The 26,932-nt window shown below is 43.8% G+C and overlaps 1 protein-coding gene and 1 long non-coding RNA gene across 2 annotated transcripts; both read right to left on the minus strand.

Annotated features, from left to right (window-relative positions):
• Positions 1–4,824: 4,824 nt before the first annotated feature.
• On the minus strand, positions 4,825–6,737 carry id2a (inhibitor of DNA binding 2a). The gene is made up of 3 exons (XM_078399238.1): positions 6,239–6,737; positions 5,964–6,027; positions 4,825–5,413 (listed from the first exon to the last, which is right to left on the minus strand). Exons 1-2 carry the CDS (start codon positions 6,593–6,595, stop codon positions 5,971–5,973), a joined length of 414 nt encoding a protein of 137 aa, XP_078255364.1. The 5' UTR covers positions 6,596–6,737; the 3' UTR covers positions 4,825–5,413; positions 5,964–5,970.
• A 10,575-nt stretch (positions 6,738–17,312) lies between these two features.
• Positions 17,313–26,700, minus strand: LOC144593957 (uncharacterized). Its single transcript, XR_013547305.1, has 3 exons — positions 26,635–26,700; positions 18,093–18,271; positions 17,313–17,447 (listed from the first exon to the last, which is right to left on the minus strand). It is a non-coding gene; the product is annotated as an uncharacterized LOC144593957 (long non-coding RNA).
• Positions 26,701–26,932: the final 232 nt, after the last annotated feature.

The raw sequence follows: 26,932 nt of genomic DNA on the forward strand, positions 1-26,932 counted from the left end.
AACCCAACCCCAAAACCAAAGTACTATCTAAACGATTATACCAACTTATGCCAAGGACAATAACTAACTCTACATGCAATAATCAACTACCTACATTTAACAAGCACACAAAAATAACTGATCATGCATATTATTGGGGTTATCAAGTTGGCACCTCCCTTCACTGATGTTTCATTGAGTTAGGCCCACGATACCTAGGGAAAGCTCAACAGTTGGTTCTGGAGTCCCAGAGCAACCCCCCCCCTCAATATCTGCTCTCACCACCTATGCTACCAGTATTTATTAGATACTCATTCACTCTAACAAATACTCAACACTCACATCCTTTTCTATCATTAAACTCGTAATGCCACAAATATCAACCTTGCATGAAACTGGAACACACTAACACAGAATACACTTACAAAGAAATACACAAAGATACAAAATACAAAGAAATATGATAATCAGGCACATATGCCTGCTGGTCTAAATTGATTACAGGAGTAATTGCGCCCGGGGTGTCACGGAGCCAGTGAATGGTATTAATGCCTCCAAAGGGTCATGTGAGATATGTACAAAAAGTTTTCTGGGCAAGTTCAAATGTATAACCATTGATAAGTATTGATAGAGTATTGGTAAGAGTAAATCCTGCGTAAAATAGGACTTTTCCTGTGAGTAATTAGAGTATCACTTGAGAGAAAACATTTGTGTCTCCAAACTGGGTAAGGTGCACTGATTGGTTTGTTCACTTAATTTGCTTCATTTTACGGCAAGTATCCATCGGGACTACGATACTTTGCAAGCATGTCTTCTGGTGTCACGTGGAACTCATGACCTCAAATGGAGCAGAAGTGAATACAAAAGTAACTTTCAAAAAGGATTTGGATGAATATCTGAAGAACAAATCCAAGCACGACAAGGAAAGAACAAGGAAATGAGGCTGAATGGATAAGTTGTTTTAAAAAAACAGGAGAGACATACGGGTCCGATCATCTAGCAAAAAAAATGTATATGAATGATCTGTCTGTGAATGATTAAATCACTTCCAAACTGGTGTGCTTGGCATTCAATCTTTGGCCAGCAGTGGGCAGCACCGCCCTACTGTTTAATTCAACTATATGGCATATAAAATTTTACATTACAAAGTTGGTAATTGCATGAGAACGTAATGTCATATATCAAACTGAATCAAGATGTATTGAATCTGCAAAGGCATTCATATTTTGATCGCCACTTCACATTCTTCTTAAATGAACAAATTTATTGTGATAGTAATTTTATTGGAATTTACAAAATAAGCATGAACTGGTTTGCATCCCTGGGGATGAGTCAATTAACATCCTGGTTTTGACAGTGACATGGTATATGACCTATAATTATTGTTTCTCAGTGAAGCCTCCCTGACAGCCTATAGTTTTCACAATGTATTTGATCCAAACTGCAACAGTTGTAGAATGGATCCCGTCACCAAATCCCAGCTCAGACTCTGCCCCACTCCCTATATCGTTTCCTTGTTCAAAATTACCGCCCATCTTTATGTTCCTGTGAAGTCCCTTCTAATGAAGTGCATATCATTACTCTCCTCTAAATCTCATGGCAGAGTTATTGCTAAGATCTCTCTGTACGTTATAAAGCCAATTACTTCTGATTAGTACGGGTGTCAGGGGTTATGGGGAGAAGGCAAGAGAAAGGGGTTGAAAGGAAAATATAGATAGATCAGCCATGATTGAATGGTGGAGTAGACTTGATGGGCCGAATGGCCTCATTCTGCTCTATAACATGAACTTATGAAGTGACATGAGGAACTGGCGCAGGAGGGAGCCACTTGAGCATGTTCTTCCATTTCATACGATCATGACTGAGTCAACCCTACTTTCCCACTGTCTTCCTATACCCACTGACTGTCTGAAGGGTCTCAACCTGAAATGTAACCAATTCCTTCTCTCCGGGGACGCTGCTGGTCCCGTTGAGTTGCTCCGGCATTTTGTGTCTACCTTCGATTTAAACCAGCATCTGCAGTTCCTTGCTACCCACTGAATGTCTGTCGTTAATTGAATCTGCCAAAGTCAACCTTCTGCAGTGACTGGATCCGTTCTGACAGGCACGTTAACAAGTTCCCACTCTCCATCTGCCCTATCAATCACTTTATGTTCCCAAACACTGACAGTAAGGTTGAGTCCAGCGTTTCGTAGCATTCGACAACTAGTATCTATGCTCCATGCCTCATGTTCGTTAACATCCTTGTCTCCAATTCAGAATATTCTGGGTTCAAATCCAACGCCAATACTGAGGGAGTCAGAGATGAGGCCCTGCTGCTTTTCTCAATCCCTTTGCAATGTATGGAAGAGGAACAGGGGACTTTCCTCAGTGTCTGGTCAATGAGTGCCTTTCAATCAATCCCTGCTCCTGTTTCTCATGTTCACTTTAGAAGTAATTAGCCTTATAACAACATGTTCTCGGTCAATTTAACGTTGTTGTCGGTGTCAGCTACCACACCTCCAATATTACAAAAATGGCTATGTTTCAGAGGTACTTAAAACCCCTTTGGGGACATGAGTGCGATAGATGGTTTATAAATGTAATGTTTCACATTTCACTGACATTCAGCGCAGCAATGATTGCTCACCAGGTTAACCTGAGCAGTGAACGCCCAACAGGTTTCCGAACTCGCTGAGTTACTCCAGCACTTTGCGTCTATCTTTGGTACAAACCAGCATTTACAGTTCTTTAGTTTCTACAAGTCCCCTAACTCAGTTCAAACCATTCCCCGCGTGCCTATTGCCCACCGCTCACTCATCCCATCGCTCTATCTCCCCCAATCCTCCACCTCCCCAGCCCTGTCCTGTTTTATCTCATTTCCACACCCCCCAAATCAGAAAGACCGAAAACCGTCTTCATTTCTTGATTCAACTTTTTGTAACTTCACTTCTGCATCCGACCCTCTGTCAAACTGATGTATTCGGGCGAGTTTCCGATCATCTCGCCTCCAACCCCCACTCATTCCTTGCCGCTTGCTCTGTGTTTGCAGTGCAGGTCTGTGTTTGCAGTGCGGGACGGTGGGGATCAGCCGCCGGCAGATGTCGCAGCGCTCTCACTAAACAGCCTCCCGCTGTAGTGCACTCATTTGTGAATTTGGGATGTACTTCAGAGCACGAAGACCTGGGATCCTAAAGATGACAGTTTATTGGGATATAAAGAAATGATGGTGGTTTTGAGCACTGAAGAATGATTTCGCTTGGGTTCCGGCGCAGTGAAGGGTGTGAGTTGCAGTGTCAGTATCACTTTCTTTGCACGGGTCGGTTCTGATCCCGGGAACTTTGCGCTCGCCGGTCGGTTGCTCTCAGTGGCACCAAAAACGGGGAGAATACACCGCAGCCAACGACATGTACTTTATTAAAAGGGTTCATTATTTAAAAAAGGAAGGCTTATATCCTTGTCCTAGGTATAATCAGACAGGCTTCATTCGCCGCCCTTTTGAGTGCGATGAAGACAAATGTCACAGAAGGTATGTAGGTGGGTCCCGTCTCCGCCCCCTTCACCCCGGCGTGTCAGGGTAAAGACACTAGTAGTGCAGATGTAGAATATAAAGGGCGGTCCCCAATTACACCGTGCGGATGTTGTGAGGCTGCTGCCCAATATTGAACACAACCCATGGGGTCGCGGCTGGAGTGGCAAACGAACTTATATCGAGCCCTTCCCTCCGTGCAGGAATTCGGCGGAGTGTGTCACTCGCCTTGGGTGCACTGGTCAGCGCCGGACTGTGGTGTGGGCACCAAACTTGTGTGAACAGCGCGGCAATGTATCCCCAAAGCGGATGCACTGAGGCGGCGGGGAACTTCCCAATCATGCAAGATTGGCGTCTGACCTGGGGAGTTTTCCCAGTGATAGCATCTTTAACACCGTGAGAACTACGCGGTCGTTCCCAAGCCGGTGTAATGCATTGCAATGAGGCTGCAGCCATGAGCATCTCCTGTCTCCGCGTGTGTGGGTGTGTGTGTGTGGGCGGCACTGTCAAGGGCAGGAAAGGGCAACCGCTCTAGACTCGCTGACGCCTCCCACACGCCCGTTTAAACTCAAGTTAATGTCTCACCGCGTACAGGTGAGATTTCGCAAGTTTCAGAATACGAGTTGCAGCAGTAAGGAGCTGGGAACTGGCTAACCCAGGTTAACTAACAGCTGCACGACCCAATACTGCAGTTGTAAGTTCTTGAGTAGAGGCCGTGATTCCAATCAGCAGAAGCGAGTTCAACGCAGGGGACATAATTCTTTTAAACACAGAATTAAATTACGCATAAAGCATTACACAAGTTGATACATAAAGGTTTCTTTTTCCTGTTTTAATTGTGATAATTTGTAATCGTCAACTAATGCCTTTATTTTGAAACGGCTTTGAACCCACTTTATCTCAATCATTTGTTATTAAGTGCAGTCTCTTGGAATCCTAATGTTTTCACTTGAAACTACTAGCTTGTGTAAGAGGTCAGGACATCATGTGCAGGTAAACACATAGCAAATTGCAGATATTTGGAAATAGTTTGTAATTGCAACCAGAAAATATCTTAAGTCCATCCTAACAAAAAGAAAAAGATTAAAATACACGAGCATTGACCAGCAACTAATTTAAAAGCAAAGCAGCTTAGCTCATCTCACAAAGGTATTGGCTTTTCCTTTATAATCGAACCAGTTGGCATGCAGGTCTGGGCTACAAATTCTTACACGTGCAGATCCAGGTTTACCCAATTTCTAGGAATAGTGTGCACACAGATGACTCGAAAAAGCGATGCTGTGGTTTCCAACAGACCAGTTTCTCACATACTTCATGCGCAATGAAGTAATTTCACATTCAGTAAGCAACGATTTATTTTGTATAAAAAGTACGATTTACAATATTAACTTTTATAAAAAGTTTCAGCATAATTAAGTACAGCATTACAACGTCGCAGAAATGCACATCTCTGCTACTATACACAATACTCTGATCAGAGTTCACAAAGTTGTATATCTTACAAACTCAGCGCCAGTTCTTTGCCAGAACATAAAACCTGGCAAAATGTTTTATTTTAAATCAACAAGCAGATAGATCTCTTTCTGGCCACGCTCCACCTTCACAAGATGAAGTCTTCTTCCATCGGCGATAGTCCTTATGTGTGTGTGCGTATGTATGTATGTGTGTGTGTGTGTGTGTGTGTGTGTGTGTGTGTGCGCTTCCCTCATCTGGGATATATTAATAATGAAACTAGGAAAAAAAACAACTGCGAGCCTTCCAAATGAAGAAAGGGCATTCAGTCCGTTTATAAATAACCGATCAGACCGGGTGAAAGGGAGCTGGAGGATCACTCAGAAAGTCGTTCAGTCAATGATTGTTGTTGGGTCACTTGGCTGCGATCGCTCCAGGGGCTACATCAGCTCGGGCCTCGTGATGTGCGAACACCTGCGAAACATTGAATAGAAAGAGGGGCGTGTTAGTAACAAAACACACACAGCTTGGGCCTTCGGACAGACTGGCGCCACAGAGGAAGCCACACAAACAGCACTTTGCAAGACTCCAGCCGCCCCTCAGCCGGGACTGTACAAAAGCGCCTCTTAAAACAAACTCACGTGCATCCACCCGGGGGCACAGTTGTTTGTTGGACTGCATTTTTAAAAAAAAATTAACTGAGATTGTTGTTACGAGTTTACGTAAAGGGCTAAGTTTGACTACTGGAAAAACAGATCAAGGGAGTTTTATCTAAAAAATATTGAAATTTTGCAAAATGGATTTACAAAAATCACAGAGCCTGTTCTTTTAACGTTAGCGGCAGAAATATCTGCAAGGCTCTCTCGCATCTACTTCATTTCTGAGACTCGCCTCACGTGTCAATTCCTTATATATAATTGAGCGATAGTTTCTCTAATCGTGGTTTTCTAAATCAAAACTAAACTGGTTCGAGCAGCAACTTACACACACAACGCACAAGCATAGAATGAGCATTTACACTTACCAGTTGATCAACGACAAAACGTCTTACTGTCGTCCGTCAACAACTGTTTAGGGAATTCAGATGCCTAGTAAAAAGCACAAGAAAATGTGAATCCCCCACCGATTAAAACGGAGGCTGAGATGCATTAGCATATGCAAGCACGGGGATAAATTAACTAATACAACCGAGTTATTTTTTTCTGCAAAACTTAAAATATTATCGCAATATTAAGAGATGTGAAGTGGCCGACCGAACATCAGCATGCATTTAGTGGGAGACTGAATGGGAGACAATACCTGTAAGGATAGGATGGCAACGTCTGTGTTGAGTGCTGACAGGGGCGTTCTGGAGGGGGAGTTCTGGCTTTGATGGAGAACGATGGAAGGGTGCGTGTCCAAAGCGATCTGCAGATCCAGAATGTAATCGATGACATGCTGGAGGATTTCCATTTTGCTGACTTTCTTGTTCTGCGGGATGCTGGGCACTAGCTCCTTCAGTTTGGAGTAGCAGTCGTTCATGTTATAGAGCAGGCCAAGCGGCTCGTCCAGCGGCGCTTTGCCTCTGGAGATTGCAAGGCTCTGGTCTGACAGGCCCCGCGCAATGTCGCTGCTGCTTTGTTTCCTGTTCGATCGGATCGGGCTGACAGCTTTCATCTCGGAACCTTTTAGATCTTGGAGACTTTTGGGGGGGAAATGCGTTTTTTTTTTCAAATACTGCACGAGAGGTATTCCTTGCTAACACACCTTCTGGTGCCCGGCCGTTGTTTTCTGTGTCTATCCGTTTCCAGTTCGCTTATTTATACCAAAACTCCGGGTTTTAATGTGTTCCTTCCCTGCTCCACATCATTGGCTCCCTGTGAAATGTCAATAGCACGGATCCACATTTGCATTGGTTGGTCTCCTCCAGCGTCCCCGCCTTTTTCACGGCTCCTGTGCCAATTGTATTGCAGCAAAGGCGGGCTTCCTCACTGCAACAAGGAACCTGAAATATATTTTTTAATTTGAATGTGGACATTTAAAGGGACCGATCTCCACGAATTTTAGACTTGCATTATAAAAGCCTGCATTTTAGCAAATTAATTTGACTGCGCTCGTCACACGATTTTGACCAAGGCATATGATTGATCTGCGCTATGTAACTAAACAGGCCTTACAATAATTGCAAATGTTAGTTAAACCAGGAGACGGGAGGGGTTTGCAGGTCGCGGAGAAATCACTATTGCTCTCAACTAAAGGTAAAGATACTTAATTTATATATGGGGCAGAGTAATGGACAATATTTCCTTATTCCTGTTTTCATTGAAAAATGTGCGCAGCAGGTATTATTGGAGTCCTAGTCATAGAGCGATACAGCATGGAAACATGCTCTTCGGCCCAACTTGCCCATAGGGGCCAACATGTCCCATCTACACTACTCCCACCTGCCAGCGTTTGGCCCACATCTCTCTAAACCTGAACTATCCACGTACCTGTCAAATTATTTCTTAAACATTGCAATGGAGTGATATTACATTCAATATTAGCAATGTCTACAATATTTCAATATTAAGTATGTTCATAAAAAAAGGTTGGGGGGGGGGGGGGGGTGACAAACATCAATGGATAGTTCAGTGTGTTTGGAAAATGGGAACCAGGATTAACAAGTATCCCATACAGCATGTTGATATGTCCCAACTTTTTCTCCTGCAATTGTGTGAGTTTCTCAGAGGCTTCCTCCGTGGTCAGTAATTTATCAAAGGATGAAAGTAACAGATGTTCTTTGTGGCAACACTGAATATTTTAGTGTTATTGGAGTGTGTACTTTAAGCAAGGAGCACAAGACTTTTGAGACGTCACCAGTCTGAAATATGTACTTGATTTATTTCTGCACACATGCTGCCCGGTTTGCTGACTATTTCTAGCATTTTTCTAATATTTTTTTTAAACACCTGTTTGGTAACACACATATTCATACATATGGTTCAAGATTTTGAATTTTTGTTTTATGGTAGTGATTAATATTTATACTTCCCCAGGAGATGGTGTAATGAGCATAATATACAAAAACAAAAGTGTTAATGCCCAGTTATAGAAACATCACATTTTATTATATACACTGAAAAGCACAGACGTTGAGAACAATATTATTTGCTTACATCTTATTTTAAGCGAGGGTCTGCATTTAGTTTATTTGTTAACAGAACAAGCCATATTTTATAAATGTGCAGGTAATTAGCAGCAAGTATTTCGGAGCTCAGAGTGTTCGGTTCTTCTGCATAAAGAACCATTGCCTGGTCACTAGCAACGGGACATGACAATTGAAACAACAGGGTCATTGCTGGGCACCAATCTTTTAGTGTTCGCTAAAATTACAGTACAGCATTGACTTTGAAAACGTTACCAATATATGGAATTGGCTTTAGGAAGCAGCTTGTTGATCTTAAAGGTTACACAATTAAAATAAGAGGCCATTAGGAATTATTCAATAGTGCAAATATCCCTAGACGTTATAGATCATAAATTATGCCACCTATGTTTGTTTTATTGACCGGGTGTAACATTGGATTAACACCGTTTCAGACATTATAAGTTGAACTTTACATTGGTACACATTGCATGCAGTTAAAAAAATGAATTTGACAGTTTTTTTAATGTGTTTTAATTGACGGCTCCAGAACCATCAGGACCCATCTCTCTCTGCTGCCCTGAATTAGCTTCACAAGTCATGCAGCAGGGCAGCGCCGTGTTGGACCTGGGTTTGATGGAGACCTATGGTAAGATGAAAAGTGAAAACGCTGGACTTTCTCAGCAGGCCTGTCCGCATCTACATGAGGAGAAACTGAGTAAACGCTTCAAATCGAAGACCCTTCAACAGAACTGAGATCCGCTGCTCTGTCTGCGCATCTGTGTGGTCTTCCAGGTTTTCCCCGGGTGCTCCAGTTTCTTCCCGTCCCAAAGACGTGCTGATCAATGCATTAACTGGCTACTGTGAACCTCTCCCATTGTACGTGGGGACTGGCAGATTCAGGGGAGTTGATGGGCATGTGAAAGAGCACAAATTACTGAGAAATAAATGGGGGAATGGGATTGATCTGAAAAACCAGCAGAGACCAAATAGTTGGCCTATTTAATGTAATCTGAATGGTTAGTAATTGTTCTAAGTCAAAGCTTGCATGACATGAATATTGTGTGGAATTTGCCTTATGATGATCCCCAGTAAACTTCACAGTAATTAAATGCCGTTAAATTCGTTTAAAAATGCCGTGTGCCTTTTTTGGTAAACTATTACTGGAATTGCCGTTCAATTAAGAAATGCGGTAAACACTGCCCATGAGGTTTTTTTGAGTCACGTCTGCTTTTGATGCTTGAAGTTATTTGTAAATCTGTTTTTTTTCAGTTTTACTTTTATTATGTAGACATAAAGCAGTGTGAACCACAGCGCACGTTTTCAATTGACTAAAACTGTTGATGCAATGGATTTGTTTAAGCAGTTAGTGCAAAGTATCGGAAGTTCATTATCTCCATCCCAATAGTTCGCTGCTACAAAAGCATATTTTTAAAAAATCTATCCATCGCTACGTTTCTCGATCTTAACAGGACTACTGCATCCTGTGTGTGTTTGAGTGCTGTCACTTGCTGTATTTTGATCTGATGAAATAAGCTGAATTTCATTATCTCGTCAAAATGGTACATAAAATAATTTTATTTTAAAATCAAATAATTATGTACCATTTTGAATGAATAATAAGTTTATTTCAATATTAAAAGAATGATAGTCCTTGATATTTTTAACTTTTCAATGTGGTAAAACAATCGTAAGATTTCAAAGCGTTTGTGACTTTTATTTGCAGAGTAACGGAATGCGTTATTTCCCTCTGCATGCATTGACATAAACGCGACAGGGTAGAGAATAAAGGAGGTCTTAATTCTTTGGATACAACTCATGTGGCAGCGATCCAATGACTATTTAAAAAAACTAGTCGGGTTACCTTTTATCTGCAACCGTATGCAATGCACAGGTATACGAGTTCCCAGATCCCAAAGAAGTCGCGGGGGAATTTTAAAAAAACGGGCAGGTCTATTTAATTTCTTTATTTAACAGACACCGTTGCAGATTATTTTTCTTTGTGCTCCTATCGCCTGCAGTACCATTCGCTTTGTGTGTGTGTGTGTGTGTGTGCAGTAAGCAGAGTGATGCAAATGCAAGAAAGCTTAAAGCGTTTAAATTCCCATGGTCTTCTTGTCCACATCTGGTGCAGGCGGCTTTTCTTGCATTGTGTCCTTTTGTACTGCCGGCCCAGCTGTGTGCATCGGCCCCTGCTCCCCGCCGCCGACAGCTGATGAATTGGCAAGGAGCAGCGGCCGCGAGCCGCTCCCTCCGACCGGCCGCCGCCTCGCTGGCGCCAGCCCCGTGACGTCACCCATTCACAGCCGCCCTCCGGCCAGCGGAGCGCGGCGCCGCTCAGGCGGCTGCCATGGCAACGGCAGCCGGGGCGCTGCAGCCGGGGCAGCGCGGCCATTACTCACCGCCCATTCCGAGCTGAGAGATTGCCATTGAATTCGCCACCTCGCCGCGGATCCGCCTTCAGGGTCCGCACACCTGGACTATTTGCATTTCTGAAGTTGCATTTTAGAGGGAGGGGGGGAGGTAAAGTTATCTCGGCCGTTCCCAATGCACAAATAAAATGCATATGGAGTTTAAGCTCAAATGTGGCTGCAGATGCTTATCTAATGTATGTATCCAAGTGCTTATGTTCAGGAAGGAACTGCAGATGCTGGCTTACACAGAAAATAAGACACAAAATGCTGGCGTAACAGCGGCACTGGCAGCATCTCTGGAGAGAAGGAATGGGTCTTCCAGTCAGTGTATCCAAGTGCTTATGCATTTTAGCCTTTTGTATGGTATGGTACTTGTCACATGTACAGTGAAATCCATTTTTCTATAGAGTTCAGTACAAGTATCACCATACATAAGCACTTGGATAAGTACCAGCATCTGCAGTTATCTTCTTATATCCAAGTGCTTATGTATGGTGATACTTGTACTGAACTCTATAGAAAAATGGATTTCACTGTACATGTGACAAGTACCATACCATACAAAAGGCTAAAATGCCATCGGAGTAATCAGCGCGAACATCTTTTAAGAAATAAAAGCTTTCGCTGATTTAAGCATTAGGCATCCACATTTTTTTAAAGTATACTCGAGAAAATAAAACGTAATCAATTAAAAGTTTTAAAAAATAAAATGAATCGCTTCCAAAATTTAGACTTCTGATAACTATCTGATAACTGTCGAAAAAGTTAAGGCGCATCGATCCATAACGACCCTTTTAACGATTTCACACACACACACAAAAGCTTCCCTTGTACTTTATTCCGGTCACGAAGAAAATAAAGAAAATGAGCTGGCGAAGTAAAGTCCTGCGAGCAATCTTTGGCCAGCTCCAGAGCTGGTGGGAGCTCTGTGTGGCTGGCGTCAGCGAGTCTGCTCCAGACTCTTTCACTGTTGTCCTGGCTTTGTCCAGCTGCACAGACAACCAGCATCAGAAAGAGCCGTGAAGAATGCTGCAGGCAACCTTCCTCAAAAGTGCCTTTTTTGTGCGCATATTTTCACATGAAGCGCTCCGAGATACCGGGAATCGCATCACAAGCTCCCCACTATATGTCGACCATCTGCGCGAAAATCATTTCCAGTGTGACTAAAGGCAGCTGGAGCAACAAATTGTTACTCAGAAAGATGACTCAACAATTCTGGGAGGGAGGGGACGGACAATCAGAGTAAAGAGTTGTTTGATCCTATCCAGAAGCGGTCAAGTTGGTTCACTGCTCTCCACTGTTTTGTTTTGCAAGCGATGCGACATGCTGACAAGACGCACCTCCAGAAAAACACTGGATCCAACATCCCGGCTGGCAAGCAGCAGCCAGCCGTGCGCCTGTTACTGTGCACGTTGCCCGTCACTGCAAAAGCTGGTCTTCCCGCTGCTTCCTTCCTTCCTTCAGGTTGCAGGTGGTGCGATGCGGGGGAGGGGGTAAAGCAAGGGCTGTGCTTTTGCAACCTGCTATGCCTCCCCCACGGGTGAGGGTAGGTTAGATCAGGAGGCAGGCAGGCAGGCAGGCAGGCAGCCACACGCCTGTCCAGTGACCCGAACTGTGTGCCCGGACCGAGCCCTGACGCCCGCCTCTTGTAGCAACCTCAGCTCCCGGGGCGGGGCTTCTGCACACGGGGAGCCAGTACCGTGCAACAGGCTCCCTCCTTCATCCCCCCTCCAGCTGCTCGACTGCCGCCCCAGCCCAGCTCGGAAGGAGAATGGGCACCTTATAACCCTCCTTACTCACTCACTACACCCAAGCGGCGGGTTGGGCGCTCTATTACCCCGCAGTTTCCCCATCAGGGACACCTCTGGTGTAAAACTTCGTAGTGTTGGAAAGCAGCGAGGGTGCAATTTGAGGGCAGGCAACGTGCATTGAAACTGACCAAACAGTCAGTAGGTCGTGTAATAAGCGCTGTGGTATGTGGTGTAAAAAGCGCTGTGCAAGGTTAATGGCTTGCAGTATCTTGCCAAGGTCAAGGCAGTTGTGAGTTTTTTTTACAAGAGTATGGGCTGGTATACACCTCAGATAGACACAGAAAGCTGGAGTAACTCAGCGAGACAGGCAGCATCTCTGGAGTGAAGGAATGGGTGACGTTTCGGTTAGAGACCCTTGAAGATGCGAACTGTAACGTCACCATTCCTTCTCTCCAGAGATGCTGCCTGTCCCGCTGAGTTACTCCAGCATTTTGTGTCTATCTTTGGCTTAAACCAGCACCTGCATTTTCTTCCTACACACTGGTATACACCTGCACAGCTATCAGAGGGGGTAACAATGGTGGCCCCACAAACTCAGTATGGTCGGAGATCACTGGTCAGTGCAGACACGGTGGGCCAAAGGGTCTGTATCTCTAAACTAAACTAAATGATTGTTGTGTTTCCGGCCTGGGTATCCAGCTGCAGTGTGGCAACTTCTCAATCAATGAAGTCATGGATGGGGTTAGGAGGCATCTCCACGTGATGAATGTAATGTACCGTAACTCTCCACTGCGGCTGTTCAACGCCTCTACTGACAACGTCCCGACCCGAGTGGGTTTTCTCCGAGATGTTTGGGTTCCTCCCACACTCTCAAGACGTACAGATTGTAGGTTAATTGGCTTGGTATAAGTGTAAGATTGTTCCTAGTGTGTGTAGGATTGTGTTAATGTGTGGTGACCGCTGGTCGGTGTGGACACGGTGGGCCAAAGTGCCTGTTTCTGTGCTGTATCTCTAAATTCAGTGTACATCGAAGAATTAAAATGGGGTTACACAGGTTGGAAAACTGTGAAGCCCCTCTTTGACTTCCCGATAGACTGTTGGAAAGCTTCCGCAGACAGAGAACCTGCATTGGCTCAACGACCTTTGGTCAGAGCTGAGGAAAGTTAAAGATTTTAAAAGTTTGAAAGGGTAGGGTAAAGAAGGAGGGGCGGAGAGAACAAATGACAAGGTCTGTGATAGAGTCAAGTTGTGGTGATGTTGAGTGATACGAGATGTAGTGGTGCTGGCTGAAAGAGGGCGGTTAGAATTGTGGAGGAGTTGTAAACAGGAAGAGTTGATCTGAAATACCTAAAGAGAAAAATAAAGGTTGAATATGTGAGGTTCGACTAGAAAGCTGAATGTCTGAAATTGAATTAGGTCAAAAGGTAAAAAGAGAAATTGAATCAATAACAACAGAGAAGGCTGGTAAAAGTTTGGCTTGCATCTTTTACAGGGAGGCAGAGAGCCAATGTTGTAGGTTTATGAAATTTCCTCATGCTTTCATTGAGCTTTGTTGTGGCAGTTGCCACAGACCTCAGGGGCGAAAGCCAGAGCAGAAATGGGATAGAAACCTAAAGTGACAACCAACAGGAAGCACATGGTGACCCTTGGGGACCGAATGGAGGTGGTATGTAAAACATCACTTAATCTGCATTGGATTTGCCAGTGCAGCGAAAAACATGAGTGACGTCCTAAATTGGAAAAAATTGTGGTGTCATAAATTGGAAAAAAATATCAACAAATCAGCACTTTATCAAAAAAGAGCATTTGAATTCTTGGACAATGGGAAGGGAGGAAGTCCAAAGCATCTCCTGCAATAGCATCCCCTGCGGTTTTCCAAAAAAGACAATGAGTAGGATATTGGCGGAGGTGGAAGATTGATGCAGAAGATACAATACGAAGGCATATTTCCTTCAGAATGTTGAAAGGAGAGGTGAGTTTTATACAAGAGTGTGGGCTACTATACACCTCAGATAGACACAAAATGCTGGAGTAACTCAGCGGGACAGGCAGCATTTCTGGAGAGAAGGAATGGGTGACATTTCGGGTGAAAGGATTGAACCCGAGTCTCATGTCATTGATTGGACACATTAACTTTGTTTCTCCCTCCATCGATGCTGCCTGACCTGTGCTGTTTTTATTTAAAAATCTCTTGCTTTGATTCTGAATTTCCTTACAATTCATTCACATGCCTACAAATTATTTTGTAACTTTATATCTGAAAATCATTTGCTATAAGGCTGAATTCATGTTCTATTTTCTCGTAAGTGGAGCTCTGTATTTCATCCTTGCATTTATTACACTTTTTTGTAATTTTGTTAGGCAACCAGAAACTTGGAATATTCTATCTTTATGAAAATGAATGTCAGGGCCTAATGTTTAGTTTAGTTCAGAGATACAGCAAGGAAACGCCCTTTCGGCCCACTAGGTCCGCGCCGACTAGCGATCCCCGCACATTAACACTATCCTATACCAACCAGGGACAATTTTTACATTTACCAAGCCAATTAACCTACATGTCTGAAGAAGGGTCTCGACCCGAAACATCACCCATTCCTTCTCTCCCGAGATGCTGCCTGACCTGCTGAGTTACTCCAGCATTTTGTGAATAAATCGATTTGTACCAGCATCTGCAGTTATTTTCTTATTTAACCTACATACCTGTACGTCTTTGGTGTGGAAAGAAACCGAAGATCTCGGAGAAAACCCACGCAGGTCACGGGGAGAATGTACAAACTCAGTACAGACAGTTGTCGGGATCCCGTTGTTGGGATCGAACCCGGGTCTCCGGCGCTGCATTCCCTGTAAGGCAGCAACTCCACCTCTGCGGCACCGTGCTGCCCCAAATGACCGAGCTAATCATTGCAATAAGATGTGCTGTCTTATTGAAAACCATAAGATCTACTTGATCATTGAAGGATCAATCTTTGCATAATGCAAACTTCTGATTGGGATCTCAAATGCATCGAGATATAACAAATAGGTAGATTAGGATAAGCATGGTGGCACCAAAGACACAGCACTTACTGCCTTGTTATAAATTACCATTACATCAAAATAAATGACCATGGAATCGTGCAGCACACACAGACGGAGAACATTTGTCCCATTGCATTCTGCCATGGTTTGAAAAAGTTGTTTGCATGCTAGCTCTGCAGTTTGAAAGCTCTGCAGTTTTAGGGATATTCAGGAGCTGACAGTGTGCTTCTTTCAAAAAAGGATTTACATTTGTGATGTCCTAGTAATTGTTTCTTCTGGGTATCTGTCCAAACCACATCCTCTTAAAAGTACAGCTTTGGAAATGTTGCTATTTTCTGGTTGCTTTTGGAGTTACCTCATGTCTCACAACCTTCCGATTCTTTTTGCTTGTGGTTTGAAGTTTAGTTTAGTTTAGAGAAACAGTGCAGAAACAGGCCCTTTGGCCCACCAAGTCCACGCCGTCCAGCGATCCCCACACACTAACACTATCCTACACACACAAGGGACAATTTCAATTTTATGGAAGTCAATTAACCTACAAACCTGTATGTCTTTGGAGTGCAGAAATAAGGTGTTTTAAAAGAGCTTGGGGGGGCTGAGGTGTATAAAATCATGAGGGGAATAAATAGGATGGATGCACAGAGTTTTTCCCAGGTAGGGAATCAAGAACTAGAGGGCTTAGATTTAATGTTTGAGGGGAAACATTTGATAAGACCCAGAGGGGCAAACACACAGAGGGTAGTGGGTATGTGGAATGAGCTGCCAGATGTTGGAGCAGGTACAATAACAACGTGTAAAAGACATTTGGACAGGTAGATGGGTAGGAAAGGTTGAGAGGGATATGGACCAAACATGGGCAGGTAGGACTAGCCTAGATAGGGCATCAGTGAGTTGGCATCTGTTGGGATACCCACATGTGGTGGATGCCCCCCCTCCCCACTTCCCCTTCCAGTCTACTGCCTCATTCACTTTCACAGGCACTCAGCACAGGGGATGATTGAAGCTTGTGGAATCAGCTACTTGTGTGAGAATTATCATCAGCTTACCTGACAGCAATAATCATGGCCATGGAAGGAGTGTTTTTAATTAGTGAATTCCCCATCATCCATACTATTCCACAGTGAAAGAATACATTGAAATTCACATAAAGTACCCTGAAAATAGTTTGTAATACGAGTTTGAATGTATTTATGTATTTGCACGGGTTGTAAATAATAACCTGAATTTGGTGATGAATTTATACTCTCAGGTTGAACAATCCCTCAACAGGACGTTCCTATAGGAAGGAGATGAGAAGGAACTTCCTTAGTCAGAGGGTGGTGAATCTGTGGAATTCATTGCCACAGCAAGCTGTGGAGGCCTAGTCAATGGACATTGTTAAGGCAGAGTGGATAGATTCTTATTAGTACAGGTGTCAAGGGTTATGGGGCGAAGTCAAGAGAATAGGGTTGAGGGAAAGGTAGATCAGCCATGATTGAACGGCAGAGTAGATTTGATGGGCCGAATAGCGTAATTCTGCTCCTATCACTTACGAATTTATGAACAGTGAGGTCTTGAGGAGTGTCACTGATACATGGAGTGGCGAGTGAAAGGAAGTGACTGAACAAGTGTGGCCAATGAAACATCAGTAAAAATCATTGATTTACCTGGTGGTCAAATCTGTCCGATACTTCAAATGTGTTTGACATTCTAAGATATTCTAAAGCTATTAAAAATAATCAGAATATGAAAATATTTTAACATTATTCATTTCTTTATTGGGATTTATTCAGGGGTTATAAAATTATGTGGTGGTAGCAGCCATTAATTCAAAACAAGAACCAATCTTCTTCTAAGGTAGACACAAAATGCTGGAGTAACTCAGCGGGTCAGGCAGCATCTCAGGAGAGAAGGAATGGGTGACGTTTCGGGTTGAGACCCTTCTTCAGATTCAGACTTCTCGACACGAAACATCACCCATTCCTTCTCTCCCGAGATGCTGCCTGACCCACTGAGTTACTCCAGCATTTTGTGTCTGCCTTCGATTTCAACCAGCATCTGTAGTTTTTTTCCTACCAACCTTCTTCTCTTCGTCTGAAGAAGGCTCCCGACCCGAAACATCATCCGATTCCTTTTCTCCAGGGATGCTGCCTGACCCGCTGAGTTACTGCAGCATTTTGTGTCTATCTTCTGTACCAATCTTCACCATAGCTGTTCTGATGTACAGGCAGCTGCATCAACTGAGAATAGATGTGACAATAGATTATGTTAATTGGCCTACATCAAACCAGAAATTTTCAGTTTAAGTTATTTCACACCATTGAGACAGAGTTGAAGGAAGCTTCCAGACCAGATTCATGTTGTTACTTGGCACATCAAACATGGTCATTGGTATATTTTCCTGCCTCACAATAATTGGGTATGTATTCAAGGGAGTCAGCCCTCACAACTCTAATTTTGGCTGAAAAGAAACAAGGAACTGGAGATGATAGTTTACAGAAAAAAAGATATAAAGTACTGGACTAACTCAGCGGGTCGGGCAGCATCTCTGGAGAACATGGATAGGTGAAGTTTCGGATTGGGACTCTTCAGACTGGTTGTGGTGGGGTGGGGAGGTGAACAAAGTTTGAAGAGTGGAGGGGCAGGACAAACTTGGCATGGGATAGGTAAATATAGTCGGGGGGCTTTTTGTTCGGCAGATGGTTGAACAAAGGCTGGAGATGAAACGGCAAATGATGTGAGATAAGGATAGAAGAGGTACAAATTATAAAGGAATATAGGTGGAAGGGAAGGGGGAGAGGAGAAATGGGTGCACACCAAGGTGGGGCACAGGGGAGGTAGTGGGAAGGGAGGGGATAAGGAGGGGTGGTTTGCCGGTTAGTTACCTGATATTGGAGAATTCAATGTTCATACTGTTGGGTTGTAAGCTACCCAAGCAGAATATGAGGTGCTGTTCCTCCAGTTTTGGGTGTCCGGGTTCTCGGTCCACAGAAGCTTTTCGACCATCCATATGGATTGCTTTCAACTGGCCAGGGTGTTGAAACATTCAGAGGTGTCGCGCCATCTACATTGTAAATGAGTAATTCAGTGGAATGTTTTACAAAGCAAAATATGGAAGTAAACAATATCATTGTAGATTGATCTCGACCCGATGCTGCCTGACTCTGAATTATTCCAGCGTTTTGTGTCTATCTTTGGTTTAAACCAGCATCTGCAGTCCTTCCTGCTCATTGTAGATTGAAATTGTATTGAATCACCTGCTGTAATCTTTGATCTTACGAGAATAAAAACGCATTGTGATTGAGTTTGAGAGAGTCTACCGAAAGGCTCCCCAGGAGAATGTCTGTTTCTCTCATCAGGCTGTGCATAGAGCCGAAGCACGTGGGCCCCAAATGTCATTGCCTGCTATGGTTCCACCTGTCCCTGCTGTTGCGTAGGATGGGCCTGGCACCGAGGCCGTGCAGTGTGCCAGTCAGCTGCATATTGCCACACCACCTGTCCTTTGGGGGAAAGTTCTTCTAGACCAACATCTTTGACCACATATCCATCGGGCAGTGGTCAGTGCAGAATATCCTGCAGGCACTGTAGGACAAGAACTCGATGTCGTGGTTCCCTGAGCAGATTGCCCAGTTTTGGCTGGCGATGTGCTTCATCGCCAGAACTCGCAACAAGCACCAACTTGGCTGGTGGTGAGAGGGGCCCTCCCATTCAAATCCTTTCTGCACCGTGGGAATCTTACTACCAATGCACGCTGCCCTCGGGACGGCTGCTATAGAAAGGAGACGGTTGCCCACCTCTTTGCAGTGTGTGGATTTGTACAGAGAGCCTGGAGAATGTTGCAAGGATCTTTGTCACACTTCATCCCGAACAGCGTAACAGAGGAAACTCTGATTTATGGGCTGATCCCAGGGACAATTTGAGAGGGCTGCTGGAAGATCAATTCAGTGACGGACGCTCTTTGGTCTGCCCGAAACTTGGCCTCCCAGCACAATGAGATGGCCATCACGGTATGCTGCCAACTGGCCCATCCCAGACTGCAGGAGTACATGCTGAGGGACTCACTGAAGCTTGGTGCAGCCAAAGCCAAGGCGCTATGGGGGAGGAATGTAGTCTAGGGTCCTTCCGCTGCTGCACATTGAGGGGCAGAGTTTGGTGGCAACACTCTTCAAACAAGGGAAAAGATATCACCCCAGGGGCCAAGTGAGAGGCAGGGGTATTTTGTTTAAAGATAGTTGTGAACACTACTGAAGAATGACGATTGAAATGCAGACACTGGGAATGTTTGAAAAGGTTTTGCACCATTTTTGTTTTGTATATATATATATTTTATTATGCATAATGTTTATTTTTGGAGAAAAAAAAGTTTTGCTTGGTAAATAAAGACTTTTATACCAATCAACTCCAGCCTCAGTTCAATATCTTAAAACAAAAAAAACCTAAATTGCAGCTAAAACAATTGAAATAACAAAAAAGCATTTAAATAGACCAAAGTAATTAAATATTATATTTAAACTGAAGCACGCATTTGTTTAATCCATTCAGGATGTTCTCTCTCAGTGGAGTCCCTGGCCTGAGTGCAAGAGAATTGCTGTAACCTGGTGCTTCAACTCTGCACTAAACACAGACTCCAGCACAGAGCTCATGACTGAAAAATGCAGCGAACATCCAACCAACAGAAACTTGGGGACATTTTGAAGTTGCTAACAGTGACACGGGAAAAAGTCAGCATGAACACAGGTTATTCAACAGGTGAAGGTAAGCAGAAAAATTAATTATGTTTGCTACAGTAACTTCAGTTTTTTCTTTGCTGCGTGTTTACTCTATGCAATGGTTTTAAATAAGTAATGGTCCAAAGACAGTCAGTTGTGAATAACTCAACAAGCACATCTTGTAGTAGGAGAATCATAGACATTTATGGAATGCGTCCATATTTGGCTGGTGAGATTTGAATGACTATTTAGTTACTCCAGCTTTCCATCCCTTAGTTCGCTGCCCTGCACGTTATGGCTGTTCCAGAGCACATCCACATATTTTTTTCAATGTTAAGAAGCCTTCATCACCCTTAGTTTTAGTTTAGTTTAGTTTAGCGATACAGCGTGGAAACAGGCCATTCGGCCCATCGAGTCCATGCCGACCAATGATCACACGCACACTAATTCTAAGTTTGCCCCGTTTTGCAAGCCCTACACACTAGGGGCAATTAACAGAAGCCATTTAACCTACAAACCTGCACGTCTTTGAAAGACATCAAAAACATGAGAAAACCTGAGCACCCGCAGAAAACCTGAGCACCCGCAGAAAACATGAGCACCCGGAGAAAACCCGCACTGAAGATTCTAGATGTCCATTATTTTCTGGGATGAAATTGTTTTCTCAACGCCCCTGTAATCCTTTAAAAAATTAATTTAAATCTATCAATCCATGCAATCAGATTATTTGCTAGGAGAAATAAACCCTTCCTGTTGCCTCTCATTTCATACACCTCAATTAAATCTTCCCTCAGTCTCCTTTGTTACAAAAAAAACCAACTGAAGACCAGTCCATCTGTCCTGGCAACATCCTTGTTAATTGTCACAACTTTTCTGAGTTTTATTATTAACATGTCCCGTGTTATCCAGAATCACTACCTGCTGCATCCCAAGCTGTATGATGAGCCTGGACTCCATTCTTATAGAATTTATTTCATGCCTTTTCCCTTTTCTGCTCTGTACATGGCCTTAGTTAAAGTCATAGAGTGATACAGCGTGGAAACAGGCCCTTCGGCCCAACTTGCCTACACTGGCCAACATGTCCCAGATACACTAGTCCCACCTGTCTGCGTTTGCCTCATATTCCTCCAAACCTGTCCTATCCATGTACCTGTTCAACTACCTCCTCTGGCAGCTTGTTCCATACACCCACCACCCTTTGTGTGAAAAAGTTACCTCTCAGATTCCTATTAAATCTTTTCCCCTTCACCTTAAACCTATCTCCTCTGATCCTCAATTCGCCTCCCTGGGAAAGAGACTCTGCATCTACCCGATCTATTCCTTGCTGCACTTTACCTGTAGCCTTCTAGTCAAAAGTCAAGACTGTTTAATAATCATCTGTAGTGACAGCGGAACAATGAAATTCTTACTTGCAGCAGCAGCACCAGCCTGTAACACAGTACACTCTGTGACATTTTTTGTTTTAGCTCTATGCAAACACTCAGATCCGTGTGCACCATGACGCGACACTTCGTCCCATTCCATCACCGGCAACAGAGGTCTTACATCCCTGCAGCAGTGCATTCTCCAGTTTCTTTAGAATTTGTAGCACGCTATATCTTCAAAAAACTCCTGAGAGCACAGCTCTTCAATTTTAGACAGCTTCAACTCCCGTTCCGATCTTACCAATCCTATTTGAAGTATGTAGGTGCAGTTTCTGTTTTGCAGGGCAGTGCTGTACTGTAGAAGGTGCCATGTTTTATATGACTTTAAAATGAAAACAATCGCGCGAGGTGGAAACGTTCCACTTGAACAAATAAACCATTTTAGAAAACTGTTAAATTTAAACATGGGTTCTGATTGTGTGACATAACATATAAATATCAATAGTTTAGTGATATGCAATTACTTTAATAATGGAAATAAATACCTTTGAAATATGCCGTACTGATAAAGCAATACCAGATTGATCCCTGGGATGGCGGGACTTTCATATGAAGAAAGACTGGATAGACTAGGCATGTACTCGCTGGAATTTAGAAGACTGAGGGGGGATCTTATAGAAACATATAAAATTCTTAAGGGGTTGGAGAGGCTAGATGCGGGAAGATTGTTCCCGATGTTGGGGGAGTCCAGAACCAGGGGTCACAGCTTAAGGATAAGGGGGAAGTCTTTTAGGACCGAGATGAGAAAACATTTCTTCACACAGAGAGTGGTGAGTCTGTGGAATTCTCTGCCACAGAAGGTAGTTGAGGCCAGTTCATTGGCTATATTTAAGAGGGAGTTAGATGTGGCCCTTGTGGCTAAAGGGATCAGGGGGTTTGGAGAGAAGGCAGATACAGGTTACTGAGCTGGATGATCAGCCATGATCATATTGAATGGCGGTGCAGGCTCGAAGGGCCGAATGGCCTACTCCTGCACCTATTTTCTATGTTTCTATTACTTGGTGTCCTTTTCCATTAATCATCCCAATATTCACATATTTTCAATTCACTGAATAGATGCAATGTTAAATAGTTCTGTGATGCATGTGATGGTAAAATTGGCTGAGAAAAGGCAGAATGTAAACTTGATTAACGTGAGGTGATTCATTTTGGGAGTACTAATGAAGTCAGGACATGCACCACAAATAGTAGGGAGTGTTAACGAACAAAGGGACCTGAGTCCAAAGATCCCAGAAAATGGCAGTGCAGGTAAAGAACATGAATAAGAAGCATGTGGGATGCTGGCCTTCATTAGTCGGAGCATTGAATACAAGAGCAGGGAGGCAAAGCTACAACTTTATAAAACATTAGTGGGACCATGGCTGGAGTATTGCATACACCTGATTGCCACACCACAGGAGAGATATGATAGTGTAGGAGAGGGTCCTGAAGAGACTAGCAGGATGTTGTCTGGGCAGAGCGTTTTAGTTGTGAGGAGAGACTGGAGAGGTTGGGTCTATTCTCCCAGGAGCAGAGGAGAAGAGAAACATGATTGAGGTGTAAATTGTTATGAAGGGTATGGATAGGGTAGATTGGACAAATCTTTCTTCCTTATCAGAGGTGAATAATGAACGGCGGTGCTGGCTCAAAGGGCCAAATGGCCTCCTCCTGCACATATTTTTTTATGTTTCTAAAGAATGTATTGGAAGAGAAATAGGAATTCTGTTTTAAGGAATTCTGTTATAGAAATAGGAATTCTTCTTGTAATGGTTTACATTTCAGAAATTCCCAGACAGTTCATCCCAAACACTGTTCAATAAACCGATGTGAATGTCTTAACTATAGAGCTGGAATCAATGACAAGGTCACCAGCCAGGAATGTATGCGACTGAAGTAAATGTTTCCGCATCATTCACACGGACACCCTTGATGCTTCAAAGTAATTATCAGTTTCACTGTAAAATAGAACTCTGACTTTCTCTAAAAATTCAGCGGGAAATGTAGATTAGGCAGTCCCAGGTCTGAGACAGTTAATTTTTTGCAAGGACTCTGATTTCGCATATTGAATTTCTGACTTGTAGTCTTAATCATGCACAGTGTTTTTCCAGCATGAATCAATACTGTTCAATTAGGCGTCTGTTCGGATGAAGGAGCGGAGAAAGTGGGTTAGCCATTGATTGATCATGCTGCTAATGGGACAGGAAGCAAGACAACTATGATACAGCGAGAAAACGGGTGTACCATTTTCTGTAGTTTGTTGTGAACAAACTGCACAAAGGCACCTGACACAAACATTGATCACAAGAAATCTAAAAATACTGGCGATACTCAACAGGTCAGGTAACCTTTTAACCTGAAATGTTGACATTACTTCTCTCTCCACAGACATTGCCTAATCTGATGAGTATTTCCAGCACTTCCTCTTTTTATTTCGGATTTTCATTATCTGCATTTTCAAATTTTCAATTAGCTCTCTGATTTGCATAAGTAATGGGGCTAAAATTTAACAATTCCAAGCCTCGATAAAACAATGAAGCTTGTGGCATATTTCCAGCATGGAATAGGAATTAGCATGGTGCCACCATATTACATTCTTTGGAACCCATTATAACCATGTGGCTGAATACGTAGGCTCATATTCCGAATGGTTGAATGGTGTTCTGATACAAATAGCTTAACTGTATTGTACCTCCCAAGTCAGTTCCCAACCTCCCTTTGGAGACTTACTGAAATTCTCCAGTCAGGTTCTTTGGGCAAGCAGCCAACATAATCAAAGACCTTTCCCACCCTTGTCATCCCTTTTCTCCCCGCTCCCATCAGGAAGAAGATAAAGAAGTCTGAAAGGTGCACCACCAGACTGAAGTGAGCCTGCACCATATTTTGCCATTTGTATCTAATTTGCCCTCCTTCCTCTTTTTACAAATCAAACTGACACCCAGGGAAGGGGGTTATGTGTAATTTGTGTCATTTTGGATAGGAAAGGCTTAGAGGGATATAGATTAAAAGCAGCCAAATGGAACTAGCTTCAATGGACATCTAGGGTGGCATGGATGAGTTGGGCCAAGGGGCCTGTTTCCACACTGTGGGATGGAATGACTATCTTTGACTGTATTTGCAGGCTCTATCTTCCATCCTGACCTTTTTCCCGATTCACGTAGTGTGAAATTGCTTTCCTATTTTTTATTTCTTTGCGTTGTGAACTTTTTGTAATAATAAGAAAAACAAGAGAGGCATTCCAGGCTGACATAGTTGAAATGTAGATACAGAGCACCCACCCACTCCCATCTCCATATCAGAATGGGTGGGGTGGGGGGAGAGGGAGTGCAAAAGGGCACATGCCTGTATTTGACTGAGATACATTGCCTACAGATGCCTTGTTGTTATACAAGAAGCCTTTACATAACACACTGTTAGTGCATTGCCAACTCCACCATGGGCATTGCACTGTTGGTGCTGTCAAGGTTACATTCTCCATAGCTTCTTGTACAATGGAACAGCACCGTGGGCATCTCCAGCATTAACTAATCAGTTGTGCATTATGCAAACCACAGCTGTCTTCTTTGTTTCTTCTCTTTCCTCATGGACAGCAGCCAGCAGTGCAGGAGGTTAGTGCAATTTAACAAAGTGGCTGCATTCCCCATGATTCGCAAAACGATAGGTTGCACTTGCGAGGCCCCACATTGATGCCACCACCTTGCACAACACAATAGGTTTTCATTCATTTAATGAGCAATTCATTGCAATGAGGAGACCACCTCATGAAAGTTAATGCTTGCTTGTCTGCCATAACTTTGTTGTCACTACTGCAGCACCTTGATCAAGGTGGTTTAGTCCAAGGTTAACTTCTGTGAAGGGCAGCACGGTGGTGTAGCGGTAGAGCTACTGCCCTACAGCGCCAGAGGCCTGGATTCAATCCTAGCTACAGGTGCTGTCTGTATGGAGTTTGTACGTTCTCCCCGTGACCTGCGTGGTTTTTCTCCGAGATCTTCGATTTCCTTCAACGTTCCAAAGACCAACAGGTTTGTAGGCAACTTGGCTTGGTAAAATTGTAAATTGTCCCTAGTGTGTGTTGGATAGTGTTAGTGTGCGGGGATCGCTGGTCGGTGTGGACGCTGTGGGCCGAAGGGCCTGTTTCTGCACTGTATCTCTAATCTAAACTAAACTAAACTAAACTAAACTAAAGATCAAGATTATCCTCAAGCTATTGCTCAAGAAACCAATATGGTATCTTTGAACCTAAAAAAATAAGAGAGCTGCTGGAGAAAGTCAAGTCAACAGCCAAGAGTATTTCAAAAAGCTGGAGTAACTCACCGGGTCAGGCAGCATCTCAGGAGAGAAGGAATTAGTGATGTTTTTGGGTCGAGACCCTTCTTCAGACTGATGTCAGGGGAGGGGGTGGGACAAAGGAAGGATGTAGTTGGAGACAGGAAGACAGTGGGAGAACTGGGAAGGGGGAGGGGAAGAGAGGGACGGAGCAGCTATCTAAAGTTAGAGAAGTCAATGTTCATACCGCTGGGGTGTAAGCTGCCCAAGTGAAATATGAGGTGCTGATCCTCCAATTTGCGGTGGGCCTCACTATGACAATGGAGGAAGCCCATGACAGAAAGGTCAGACTGGGAGTGGGAGGGGGAGTTGAAGTGCTGAGCCACCGGGAGATCAGGTTGGTTAAGGCGGACTGAGCGGAGGTGTTGAGCGAAAGGATCGCTGAGCCTGCGTTTGGTCTCGCCAATGTAGAGAAGTTGGCATCTGGAACAGCGGATACAATAGATGAGGTTGGAGGAGGTGCAACAATAAATGAGGTTGGACTCCTCCCACTTCCTCCAAACCTAAGGCGTAGCTATGGGCACTTCCATGGGCCCTAGCTATGCCTGCCTCTTTGTCGGGTACATCGAACAATCCATGGTCCAGATGTACACTGGCCCTATCCCCGAACTCTACCTCCGCTACATTGACGACTGCATTGGTGCTACCTCTTGTACCCATGCAGAACTCACTGACCTCATATATTTCACCACTAATTTCCATCCTGCTCTTAAATAGACTTGGACCATCTCTGACATCTCCCTACCGTTTCTGGATCTCACCATTAAAATATTTTCCTAGCCAAGAGTATTTAATAGTTATATATACTGACAACAGAACAGTAAGGTTCTTTCTTGTATCAGCATAACCGGCCTGTAAACACAACGGGTTAGACAGCATCTGTGAAGGGAAATGCACAGTCGACCTTTCAGCTCGGGTCCTTTCGTCTGGACTGGAAGACAAGCTAACCTCAGGCACAGTGGGACGTTTCACATTTAAGGTGAAGCACATACCTGGAGTGATCTGAGGACATCCTGCATCGCTCCTAAAACAGCAACAGACCTCGGGAACTAAGCTGCTGAACATTTCCATGTAAACAATGCTCAGAGTGGAAGCTTTGGAGGGGGAGCAGCAGAGCCCAAAGGGGACAGTTGATCCGATGCTGTGGGAAGTTGTTCATGCCACTGTCATTGCAGGAGACATCCTAATTTTGCGATCTGGCTGACACACTTTCGCACCGCTGTGCTGGCTCCCTTTCCCCACACAGCCTGAAGGATGCAACAACTTAATTGTAGCAAGAAACAAAAGCGT

Source organism: Rhinoraja longicauda, chromosome 5 (genome assembly GCF_053455715.1).
Source record: "Rhinoraja longicauda isolate Sanriku21f chromosome 5, sRhiLon1.1, whole genome shotgun sequence".
NCBI classification, from domain to species: domain Eukaryota; kingdom Metazoa; phylum Chordata; class Chondrichthyes; order Rajiformes; family Arhynchobatidae; genus Rhinoraja; species Rhinoraja longicauda.

Bases quoted from the DNA above. Each gene is read 5' to 3' on its own strand.
- id2a (XM_078399238.1), bottom strand. From the start codon at position 6,595: ATGAAAGCTGTCAGCCCGATCCGATCGAACAGGAAACAAAGCAGCAGC. The intron at 6,028-6,238 runs GTATTGTCTCCC...GCTTTTTACTAG, and splicing joins TTGCCATCCTATCCTTACAG to GCATCTGAATTCCCTAAACA.